This window comes from Phaethon aethereus (genome assembly GCF_964289735.1).
Source record: "Phaethon aethereus genome assembly, chromosome: 2".
In the NCBI taxonomy this organism is placed as follows: Eukaryota; Metazoa; Chordata; class Aves; order Phaethontiformes; family Phaethontidae; genus Phaethon; species Phaethon aethereus.
In genome coordinates this window covers 22,776,148-22,788,821 of record NC_138582.1, presented here as the reverse complement: position 1 = coordinate 22,788,821, position 12,674 = coordinate 22,776,148, and the positions used below count along the sequence as shown (strand labels likewise).

The following is a 12,674-nucleotide window of genomic DNA, read 5'->3' as shown; positions in this document are numbered from 1 at the left end:
AATTTATTCCACTCCTTACAATATGGCCGCAAAAATCTGAACTAGTGTTTTTCAGATAATATATTCCATATTTTATGATGGGGACTTGAGGGAAATTTCTTCTTTCTAAGGCAATTAGATTATACTAATTTGGAGAACATTTTCCATGGTCTTTATTAGAGTTTAGTAAATTGTGAGTAAAATGATTTTCAGTGTAGGTGGTCAGCAACATACTTAGCAACAAAGTACACTGCTAGACTCTCTTTTTTCCACATCCTTTCATTTGGTAGGATTAAAAACAGTGTGCATGAGGTGAGTGTATATGTATAAATACTTTATGTTTATAAAACCAACTCCGCTTTTACAGTGGTACCAGTTACATCTTTACTTCTGTGTTAGCGGCAGATGCATTCCCAAGTTATTCATCTAGCTAGAGGTTAGCATCACCTCAGTTGGGCTCATTCAACTGTGTGTTTATTTTCACAGATGTTTTTGGGAAATGATCTGTCTTAAAAGAAAAAGAACAACTTTAAAACACATTGTTCGTTTGTTCCTTTTGGGCTGGGTCCAGTACAGAATGCAGCCACACAAGTAGTTGAAACAACACAACTGAGGAAGTTTTAATTCCTAAGCAGCAATGAGGGAGAAGAGTTTGGATTTACTGGAGTGATAAGACCTTCAACCAGACCTTCCACCAGCTACAGCTTGGAATTATGGCACCAAAGGCTCTTTCTTTGAGTTGAGCAACTACTTTGCATTTTCATTACTACTTGCATCTTTTAAAGTATTTTAATACTGAATTTATTAAACACAAATTGTGGATTACATAAATACTGTCTTTGCTTTTCAGTTGTTGGAGGAATTGTGGGATTATATTTTATTTATTATGGTTTTCCAGGGACCAGTGTATTGCTAGGATTGTGGGCAATTGAGTGTAGGTATTTCTCATGCGTATTGTTACATACTAGTTTAGACAAGCTTCATCTGAAAGAATATTAATATTTAAAGCAATGGCTCAGGAGTCATGTCTGTGAACCAGAGCTTCTTCTGACTTCTATTCCAAATTGCCATTTTGCTGTTAAATCTTCAGTTTTTATTTCAAGAAGCATCAGCATCATGATTAGGAGACTTATTGCTGAAAGGTCAGATCTTTCTCTTTTGGAACCATGAGAGAGCTCTGCCTGTTTCTATTGAAAACTGGAAAATAGTTATTTACATAGCCTCCTTTTGTAGTAAGGTCAGGATTAAGGTCAAAATATGTACTGTTTACTCCTCACACATGCAAAAGTTGGATATACTATGCATGCTTAACTTTCATTCTCTATCAAAGTTGTATCTTCTCACCTGTCAGCCTGTCTTCATGTGAACCATAGCGCTTACTTCAGTTAAAATAAATGCAGGAAAGTAAAACTACTTAAAAATAAGATTCAAAGGGATGCTAAGAACAGCTGGTGAAACAAATGTGCCTCTATGAAAACTTGAATGGCAGTTGCACCAGTTCTGCCTCAATTTCTCTAAATTGATGTGCAAGAAATGTGTTGATTTTTTTTCTGTGAATGTTCTGCTAGAGTAAAGGAATACAGACTTATAATTCTAATTCAGAAAAAAAATCTGCTTTACTAGTTAGGAAAAGTTACTATATATGCCTTCACATATCACATATCCAAACTCATAACTATCCCAAACCCCAAAATCTTTGAAAGATATGATATGAAAAAATTGAAGAATCATGCAGGATGGAGATGTTCTGTTAAATTTGCATGAGACAATTCATGTCTGCAACAATGAACTGAGAATGACCACCATTCAACAAGGCTGAACAAAAATGAATGCTTACTAATCAAAAGGGCTCTTACAATGGAAGAGTAATATCCTGTAACAATACTTTAATGAAAAGAGCATGGGGCTTCAGGAGTCATGTGCCTTTCACATGTAACTGTGACACAGTGTACCTTTTCTACAAAACTACAGCACATTTTTTTTCAGGCACTTGTGTGGGAATATTTCTTTGGTATGAATGATTGGATTTTAGAACAACTGTGGACCAGTGTTGGAAGTCAGCTGCCAGCTTTCATTACTTTAATTTACATAATAATACCAGCAGACACTTGGAACAGTACAACCCAGTAGAAATGAAATTGTTGACTTATGCCCTTCATTTTTCGTATGTCATGTTAGCCTTGTATCTTTTTTATTTGTATTTATTGCACCAGATATTGATAGGCATTTTCAGAAGTAGTTTTGACATAGTAAAAAAATTACTTCACTCTTTTGGGTACTAAATTGATGTGGGTAGCTGAAGTTCTAGAGGAAAATGGCTCATTGCAGGGGGGTTGTACTAGATGACCTTTAAAGGTCCCTTCCAACACAAACTATTCTATGAATCTATGAATCTATGAATCTATGAATCTATGAATCTATGAGCAATGGGCAAGAAGAATCTATGAACTATGGACAAGTCTTGTCTGACCAACCTAGTGGCCTTCTATGATGGAGTGACCACATCAGTGGACGAGGGAAGAGCTGCTGATGTCATCTATCTGGACTTCTGTAAGGCCTTTGACACGGTCCCCCACAACATCCTTCTCTCTAAATTGGAGAGATACGGATTTGATAGGTGGACCGTTTGTTGGATGAGGAACTGGTTGGATGGTCGCATCCAGACGGCAGGGTCAATGGCTTAACGTCCGGATGGAGATCGGTGATGAGTGGTGTCCCTCATGGGTCCGTAATGGGACCAGTACTCTTTAATGTCTTTATCAATGACATAGACAGTGGGGTTGAGTGCACCCTCAGCAAGTTTGCAGACAACACCAAGCTGAGTGGTGTGGTTGATATGCCTGAGGGATGGGATGCCATCCACAGGGACCTGGACAAGCTCAAGGAATGGGCCCGTGTGAACCTCATGAGGTTCAACAAGGCTAAGTGCAGGGTCCCACACCTGGTTTGGGGCAACGCCCGGTATCAGTACAGACTGGTGGAAGAAGGGATTGAGAGCAGCCCTGTTGACAAGGACTTGGGGGTACTGGTGGATGAAAAGCTGCACATGAGCCAGCAATGTGCCGGCAATGTGCACTCACAGCCCCGAAGGCCAACCATATCCTGGGCTGCATCCAAAGCAGCGTGGCCAGAAGGTCAAGGGAGGTGATTCTGCCACTCTGCTCTGCTCTGGTGAGACCCCACCTGGAGTCCTGCATCCAGCTCTGGAGCCCTCAGCACAGGAAAGACATGGACCTGTTGGAGCAGGTCCAGAGGAGGGCCACAAAAATGATGAGAGGGATGGAACACCTCTTCTGTGAGGACAGGCTGAGAGAGTTGGGGTTGTTCAGCCTGGAGAAGAGAAGGCTCCAGGGAGACCTTCTTGCAGCCTTCCAGTGCTTAAAGGGGGCTTATAAGAAAGATGGGGACAGACAGGGGCTGTAGCAATAGGACAAGGGGTAATGGTTTTAAACTAAAAGAGGGCAGATTTAGACTAGATAGAAGGAAGAAATTTTTGACAATGAGGATGGTGAATCACTGGCACAGGTTACCCAGAGAGGTGGTAGATGCCCCATCCCTGGAAACATTCCAGGTCAGGTTGGACGTGGCTCTGAGCAACCTGATCTAGTTGAAGATGTCCCTGCTCATTGCAGGTAGTTTGGACTAGATGATCTTTAAAGGTCCCTTCCAACCCAATGTTTCTATGATTCTATGAAAATTATTACTTGCTATTTTTTATATACTGATGAAAAGTCATGGTCTTAAGGAACACATAGAAGGCTTGTAATAAGCAGCATGATTTGAACCATTCATGATACTGCTATAGAAATGTCCCACTACTGCTAAATACTGCAATGTTATTAAATCTTTCTTGACAAGGGGCCAGTGGGTTTTCAAGGTGGTTTGGGTATCTTATTTCCCACTTGACTAAAATTCCCATTTTATTTATCTGACCTGATACTCCCCCTGACTGGAGGGCCTGGGGTATGCTCCTGGGAGACTTCAACCCGCACGGCAGCCTGTGGGACAGAGGGACACTGAGTGAGGACACTGAAATCAATGGCCCTCTCCTATTCCCCATCCAAGGGTGCAGGTCCTTTTGCTCTAAGCCAGCCCCCGGTACTGACACGTCCTCCTCAGCGTGTGAGAGTCCTTATTCTAGGACAGTCTCATCCCTTGGTCATTTCCTTTCTCAAATCCCTAGAGCTTCACCGATCCCACGGATCCAGCAGTTCTTCTGCCATGTGGTATGTGATGAGCAAGGGGTGGTGAAAGGGCAGCAGAGGCTACAAGCAACTGCAGAAGAGGGCGAGTCCCAAGATATCCTAGGATCTTGGATATTACTCTACACTCATTGTATCAATATTGAAGAATTCTGGTATCATTTGGTGTCATGTACATTTAGAGTTATTTCCCTTTTATGATATTATCAGTATATCATGTATTGCTGTGCTGAAGTCAGGGGGGGTTATCTGTTGAAAAAATAAAAGAAATTGGAATACAGAATTCCCTGCACCATTGCAGGGAACAGCATTTAAAATCAGAAATGACATGGAGTGACCATCTTATTCATGAAGTAAAAACTGAGGCTTCATTCCCACTCATTTGGTTTTTTTTTTTTTCCGATGGCACTTTCAATATATCTTCCAGTTGAGGTCTTGATCAAAATTCCTACGCCAGAATGCTACTGTATTAAGTTTTGAGTTTCTTCCCTTGTCTGATACCCAGCTATCTGTCACCGCTGTTTTTACAATTAAAATTAAACTATGCAAGAAGGTACAAATTTATTACTCTTGGAGGTGGAAATAAAGTTTCATATTGTGAATAAATCAATACTGTATTTTTTAGATATGAAGTTAAAGCAGCTAGTGAAATGAGAAGAGCATGAATAGGGAAGAAAAAATGGGAAGTCTTCTTGATTTGTTGTTTACCGTCCTCGCTAATGGATATCTGTAACTTGATTTAGCAGATAATGACCAAATGTTTTTAAATCAAATAATTCATCTGAATTAGAACGTTCCTCAGACACTGCAGGTTTTGACATAATGGTAACATTTTAGTTGAATTCTTAGGAGGGATGTATTCACCCACAGAAAACATGTTTTAAACACACTAGTCAATGTATAGTGGAAATCTGGTTACCTCTGTGGTCAGACTTGCGTTTTGCGTATGTCTTTGTGTCTGCCCTTGGAAAGCAGGTGGTGGAAGAAGTGAGGTCCTCTAAAAGAGATTTGCGATGCCGCTTGCCTATTATGAAAAAAAATGGTAATTTTAAAATGGAAGTTTTGGTACAGGTCATTAATTTCTGGCTTCGACTGTTTCTGCCACGCGGAGCGGTGGTGTGCCACCCGCAGCGGTGCCCCGACGGGCCACCCTGCTGCGACAGCGCGGTGCGATGGGGGCTTCTTTTTTGTCTCCGCAGAAGCAGGGGGCAAGAAGCTGCGGAGCACCGTCCAGAGGAGCACTGAGACAGGGCTGGCCGTAGAGATGAGGAACTGGATGACCCGTCAGGCCAGCCGGGAGTCGACGGATGGGAGCATGAACAGCTACAGCTCTGAGGGAAAGTAAGCAGCAGCTATTACTGTGGTTACCGGACATTTCTCCGTGAAACTGGTAGTGAGGCCAAAGTGAGGTGAGCGCTCTAGGTCCTGTTGGGCAGAGTTCCCTTTGCAAGCTGGTGTCATGGATGGACCAAGCCTGTCTTCCCCTGCGACCGAAAGAGTCTCCCATTGCCGGTGCAGGAAGGATGAGGATAATTTCTGCAGTGCTGTGAGAAGGCATCTGGTGGCTCAGAGCCATCGGTGTGCGGTGTGGCAGGAGGGGAGGCAGGCGCAGAGCACTGGGTAAAACACAGAAAAGGACAGTTTCTCTTCTGGAAACTCCTCACATATGTCTGTGCTTTGCAGAGCAAAGCATTTCCGGAGCATTTCCAGATGTCATTCGCTAGGCTCAAGAGTTTTTCAAAGGTTCTGCTAATTAATCCTGAAGAATTTATATGGGCAGAACTGAGAGACTGTCATGTATCATGCTTTTCATAAAAGCCCAGGTTAAAGACTTCTGAGTGGTACGTCCAAGACATTGCCCAGGACAATCTTATTGTGGATAGATTTATTAGTGGTATTCACAGCATTGGACAATATATCTTATACGTCCAAGTTGATGCACTATATGCACTTGAGATGAACATTTATTTATCATTGGTCATTACAAATCTCATTAGTTGTTGTTGCCTTGTAAAGGGTCACAGGTAATTTATGGCAAGAATTTGAATTTTAAGTTACTTTGGTCATTTGCCACAGTGGATTTTAGTTCTATTATTGAATAGCTGTCATTCTCAAAGACATTTTTAACAAAATGTTTATAGTAAATGCTGATATTAAAAGGTGATTTTAAAAATAGTGACCAATATTCAATCAACTGAGAAATGTGTGCAATTTTACCTTCATGTAACTAAATTACTGGTAACGACATGTATTAGTATCTTACTGAACTGGTTGCATATGAATACTACAATAATTAACAGTGGTATTTAATGTATTGGGAAAACAGAGCGTGATGGAAAAATATTAATGTGAAAATTAGTGAGGATTAGTGCTTCCTTCACCTGTTTGTTTATACGTTGGAGGCCAAATTGCTGCTTGTTGAACACTTTAAAGTTTTGAAAATTACAGTAATTGTTTCGTAATTTTGTCAGTGTAAATAAATTCCTTGTGAGCAGTAGTACCAAAAACATAAATGCTAAAGGCAAAACATCTAGAAAACAAAAAAGGGCAAATTCAAGTGTATTTATTTTTAGTGTTTTTTCAATGTTATTTTTTAGTTTGATTTTCCCTGGTGTGAGGTTGGCTGCAGACAGCCAGTTCAGTGATTTTCTGGATGGACTTGGTCCTGCCCAGCTTGTAGGACGACAAACTTTGGCAACACCATCAATGGGTAAGCATTTGTGTCCTATAGATGTGATGTAATCTACTGGGTCTGGTAATTAGAACATAGAAATTATCTAGATTTTAAGTCTTAAAGTACGGATTTCCCATGTGGTTTTGAACAACTCAGCTAAGACCAAAACAATAACCTCAGCCAAAGTGGAATATAATTGTGGATGCTCATTAAGACACTCAAAAGAAGAAAGGTGCTTTGAAAAATTCAGTCTTTTATCTCTTCTTCTTCAGTTTTCCATCTTTAAAATGTAGCTAATGAGACCAATCCTTCCTCTGAATCACTTGGATAGTATTGAATAAAAATGGGAATTTAGGTGCAAAGCATTTGTTATTATTTCGCTTACAGACTTTTTTATATTCACAAGTTATCTTTTCATACCGTGTCGTAAACTAGAGGCAAGGTGGAGAGATTTCAAGCAGTTTTACAGAGCTGCTCTGTACTAATTTGCTTGCTGCCTTTTTTTTACCTGAAATTCTTAAGACAAAAGAAAGAATTAAATTTGGAGTGACAGAGGCATGGGAAATGGGAGACAAGATATTATTGCAGGGGGTTTTAATTGTTTACTAACAAGTATCAGTGAAGAGCATATGTATTAAATTATCTAGTAGTGTTAAAATCTAGATCATGCTTATTGATGGAATGCAGACAATACAAGTCATTATGTATTCATCCTAGAAATTCCCATAGCCTTTTATATATTTAGGTATTTCTGAATTACAATGCCAGGTTTTCTTTTTGTTGTCTAGGAGATATCCAGGTGGGAATGATGGACAAGAAAGGACAACTGGAAGTAGAAATAATCCGAGCCCGTGGCCTTGTTGTAAAACCAGGTTCAAAGACACTGCCAGGTAAGGAAGAAAAATCTTAGCAACAAGAATAGAGTTCTACCGAAAAAAATCCAACAAACGTCCCACATCTGAGGCTTTACTCTTCAATTTAGGTAAACTCTTATCAAATTAGCATATCAGTAGATTACAGTATTGTACACTAAGATGCATAATGTGTTGAAACAGTATACAAAAAAGCAACCCTACTTCAGGAGGAAAAAAAAAAATCAGACTGGTGCCTGCGCTACCAGAAGACACAAAAGTATTTTAGTAATGCATCCTTGGTTATGGGATAGAAAGGAAGGTATATACTGAAGATGTCACATGGGAAGCGTAGAGATGAAGAGGGAATCAACAAGAGTTGTGGAATAGGTACCTACTCAAAAAGTAGACCAGTATTGGGTACTTACTTCTTACTTTATAATCTTATGTCCTATAACACTATGTGAAAAGGACAATATAATTATATTTTTAGCAAGCTCTTCTGCCGAAATAGAAATTGTGTCAGAGTCTTTTCTTCCCTGATTTTCACCTTGTAGATAATTTTAAATTATTAACAATTTGGAGCATTGATCCAAATCTCTCCAAAGTCAATGCGAGTCATTCATTTACTTAACAGGCCTATTTTGCATACCGTACAGTATAGGGATACTATATATAGGAAAATCTGATTTTTCTAGGTCAAAATCTGAATTGTTTCATGGCAAAAGAGACATATAAAAAGAAGTAAAGAAAAAATTGTACCAGGGAGAAAAGTAAAGAAAATGCATGAATACTTTGCGTGTGAATAAATGTTAATATTGCTTGTGGAGATTTGTTTATATAAGTTATATATCCAGTAAAAGGCAGATTTTATCATATGGTGATAGAACAGTGCATCTATTATGCAAAAAATCTGGACGACTTCTTTACTTACTGTTCTTTATTTTTTTTTTTCTAAGCACCATATGTAAAGGTGTATCTATTAGAAAATGGAGTCTGCATAGCCAAAAAGAAAACAAAGGTAGCAAGAAAAACGCTGGAACCACTTTATCAGCAACTTCTATCATTTGAAGAGAGTCCCCAAGGCAAAGTTTTACAGGTAATTTGCATCAATATTCTTCTGAATCTGAAAACGTCATCGGTACAGTTTTCACTGAATGAGTTTCAAACTTCCTTTCATGCTTCATTTGGAAAGTTCTCCTATTTCAAATACTTGCTGAGCAGATAAATACTACAGTAATAACTGTTGATGCATGTAGAAAGTGCTGAGCAAAAGTCAGTTGTAGATTATTTTGCTTCTACTATATGTGTGGGCTCCTTCTCTCACTGGGCTTTCTTTAGTATCTTGGATAGCTGCTCTGTTACTGCCCAGGTCATTTTTGTCACTGCATCATGATTAGTGTACACAGAACTAAACTATGATGACAGTCAAATATTTAATTCCTTACTATAATTAAATAAGCAGAGACATTTGATGAATCCAGTTGAAGGTCTCGACATTTTTTCTGAAATTTTTCTATCTTCTTTTGTTTCCTTTGCGAACAGATAATTGTTTGGGGAGACTATGGACGTATGGATCACAAGTCCTTTATGGGAGTGGCACAGATACTTTTAGATGAACTGGACCTGTCCAACATGGTGATTGGGTGGTTCAAACTCTTCCCTCCTTCTTCCCTAGTAGACCCAACTTTAGCTCCTCTCACTAGAAGAGCTTCCCAATCATCTCTTGAAAGTTCAACAGGACCTTCGTATGCTCGCTCATAGCAGCTGTGAAACTGTTGTCATAGCAACCAGCGTTACAAAAAAAAAAAATTACAGGTCGCAAACCCTGGTAACACTGCATGCTTAATGTTGTGTCTTCTGAGCCTGTTTCTAGGGCTGCAATGCGATCCTGTGTTCTCAAGGAAGTTGCACACATTGTGCCCTATGGAAGGCCCTCAGGTGAAGGACTGAAGTCATGAAGAACTGATAGGTTTGGAGTTCAGGGACACTCAGTTTTGGTCCAATCTGAAGCCATGGACTAAACTAAAAGAATCAATCTGTTTCATGCAACAAAAGTCCTTTTCAATGGCATATATGTTTTGTTGCTCCCTTTTCTTTATTTATATGCCCTCCCCTCCTAAAGCTTGATTATGCCACAGAAATGGTTACCCGCCCATGAAGCCATGCTACAAGTCAGTGGGTTGGCAGACATTGGAAGAAAAGAAGAATGTAAGGCTGCTGGAAGAGTCAACTGTCATTTGAAACAGTTGCTTGAGAGCCGAAAACTCTTCATACTGAAAAGGTTCAAGACTTAAAGTGGCGGGCTTCATACTTCCAGCTATAGATACAGTGAAACCCCAGATGTGATGGACTCTCTGAAAAATAAAATTCTGTGGATATACTGTACTGTATGAAATTAAAGAAACTTTTTTGCATGGACACAGATTTAGCTGAACACTTAAATTATTTTCTTGGGGCTGCAACTTGCAAAAAAAAAAGAATAAATCAGCCATTTTCAACAATTTATATTATTTTTAAAAATAAATTTCACTAGTGCATGGTTTTAAAGGGAAGAGAATGCAACAGGGTGATACAAAGACACACCACGTTTATCATTCTTTAAACCAGTCATGGTCTGTATTTTGGCAGACGTATATTAAAAATAAAAAAAATAATTTCTAGCAAATATTTAAAATTCTGTTTATGTGACAAGAAATAAGTGTAATATATTAAATTTATTTAAATGTAAAAGGTACAAGCCTTGTAAAGTTCAACATAATGTGCAAATTGTACACTTCTTTTACCTCCTCCTTTCTCTATCTCTCCTCCTGGCCTCCCTTCTTCCTTTTGCTCTTTTTCCCCCTCTACCTCCCAGGATGATCATCATATTCTAAAATGGCTACCTTTTGACTTATTACTCTCTTATGCCCCATATTTGGTTCAGGGTTGCAGATTGTTCTGCATTTCTGAATTATTTGAGCAAAATATTGTTTAAGAACTTACTTTTTTTCAAGCATGTTGAAAAGGATTTTGCAACATGGCTTGGGAGTACATTAATGTAATTCAGCATGTATTTGATAAAGAAGATATTTGAAATTTTTGCAATTTATTGTACAGTGCATGGTAACTTATTTTCATTTTTTTCTCACCTTCAAATTGAATTCTACAGCAAAATACTGGAATCTTGTGGCCATTGTAGGATGTCTTCAATAAATTTGTTTTCAGCACCAGCATCTTTCATTCAAAGGTTGAACTATCATTTCTTGAAGGTTCTGGAAAGAAGAAAAATTAAGTAAATGGTTGATTCTTAGGAAATAAATTTAAACACTTTTATTTGCACTAAAAGAAATTAATGCTACATTTTTGAGATTACAAAAGTAGCAAAGGTTACTAATTCGTACAGTTCTGCTGTAAAGTTCAATTTTCATAAACTACACTTGTGTTGCAAAAGGCATAATTAGGTAATATCAGTCTGAAAGCTGTCAATCTTTGGTTCGTAAGATAGCCTTAAAGCAAGCTTATCCGTACCACTCTGACAGCTTTTTGACACCGTTACCAGAATTCTCACTGAAGTCAAAGGATCTTCAAAAACCTGTTTTTTGTAGCAGACAGTAACTACCGTTGGGTGGTGCTGCAAGTTCAAGCTTCTCATTCAATTACATTATTTGAAAGGAATGTACCTGTCTGACAGTTAATAACAAAATATCCTTTTTTTTCCCCTGGGTATTTTTATGCCTTTAATACCTATTTAAGGTTTAATATTGAAACCTTGCAATAATTTTTGAAGTATACATTACATTTACTTTTAAGGCCACACAGAATTATTCTGATTTTATTTGAAAATCTATTAAAGTTTCCCATTAAGAAATTGTACGCACCTCATAAGAGGGCAAAATTAATAACAGTATCACTTAAAATGCCTTTTAGTTTGTGCAATATCATATAAATCAAGATTGTGTCTTGTCTTCAGAGTTTATATAATTGATTATTGTTAAGTTAATGGACAGACTGGTAAAATTATATTTATTGAAATAATTTAGACACCTGTCTACCAGCAGCAAATAAATACTACTAACATGCAGTCTACAATATCCCCTAGGATATTAAACAAAAATACATAACCATTCTCCTGATATTGTGAGATGTGCTCACACGTTCTTGTATGCATAATCCTATATAAATTATTTCAAAATTACATTCAAGGACATGACGCATGGAAGGTTTGTACATACTTGTCATTATGCAGTATTTATTTTAAAAAAATTAATGTATTTTTTTTAATTTTCACACGTCTGCAACTCTACTAATGGTTTAGTCATGTAAATAGCACTATTCCAGTGATCACTGCTGTCTTGTACATAGTACGTTTTAAAAAGTTAAAAAGGAATTACAGTTGGGGGAAAAAAAAAGGGCAGACTAGGCCTGTAATGAACACCAACTAATGTAAATCAAACTCATTCTGGTGATGGTATTTAACACTTTAAATAAAACATTTTCTTTACAGAACTCGTGTGCAGTGCTTTGTTACTTTTCTCTGACAGGATCGGTAGCATCCTTTGGTGGAGTTTGCGGGAAGGAGCACGCGCAGCTGATGCACGAGCAAGCTTTTCTTCGCAGAGCAGTGCTGCGGCAGAAATAGTCCCGTTTGCAAAATAACACGGTCACTGCCGGCGGTTTTCGGGCCGTGTGTGCGCACCGGCGAGGGGAGCAGGGGGAGGCTGGGGCTGCCTCTCCCCCCGCCGGGCGTCGGGCTCTGCGCGCTGGCCACACGCCCGCTCCCACGTGCCGAAACAGGCACGTGGCTCCGGGGCTGGAGCTGGCTCTGAGCTGCCAACCCCAGCTGCTGCGAGGGCGTGCGAGGACTCCAGTATAACCAGCACGCTAAATGTGCTGGGACTGTGAAGTGCTACCGCCAGCTGGCGTGGAGCAGCCGCACCCGCCGGTCACGCTGCCGGCACTTGAATCGGGGTGGCCATGGCCAAGGAG

The 12,674-nt window shown here is 39.1% G+C and overlaps 1 protein-coding gene across 30 annotated transcripts in view; it reads left to right on the top strand.

The window, feature by feature from the left end:
• The window catches only part of RIMS2 (regulating synaptic membrane exocytosis 2), a gene marked incomplete at its 5' end in the record, with an annotated part of 516,464 nt that extends 506,747 nt beyond the window's left edge, over positions 1 to 9,717 (top strand). For 29 of the 30 annotated variants that reach the window (XM_082015603.1, XM_082015596.1, XM_082015619.1 and 26 more), the window contains 5 exons: positions 5,381 to 5,522; positions 6,779 to 6,891; positions 7,644 to 7,745; positions 8,666 to 8,805; positions 9,252 to 9,717. In XM_082015603.1, the coding sequence (XP_081871729.1) occupies positions 5,381 to 5,522; positions 6,779 to 6,891; positions 7,644 to 7,745; positions 8,666 to 8,805; positions 9,252 to 9,470 (716 nt within the window). In that variant the 3' untranslated portion in view covers positions 9,471 to 9,717. Of the gene's footprint in view, positions 1 to 5,344; positions 5,523 to 6,778; positions 6,892 to 7,643; positions 7,746 to 8,665; positions 8,806 to 9,251 lie in introns of all 30 variants that reach the window. The other variant, XM_082015609.1, reaches the window with a different exon arrangement.
• Between the last annotated feature and the right edge of the window lie 2,957 nt (positions 9,718 to 12,674).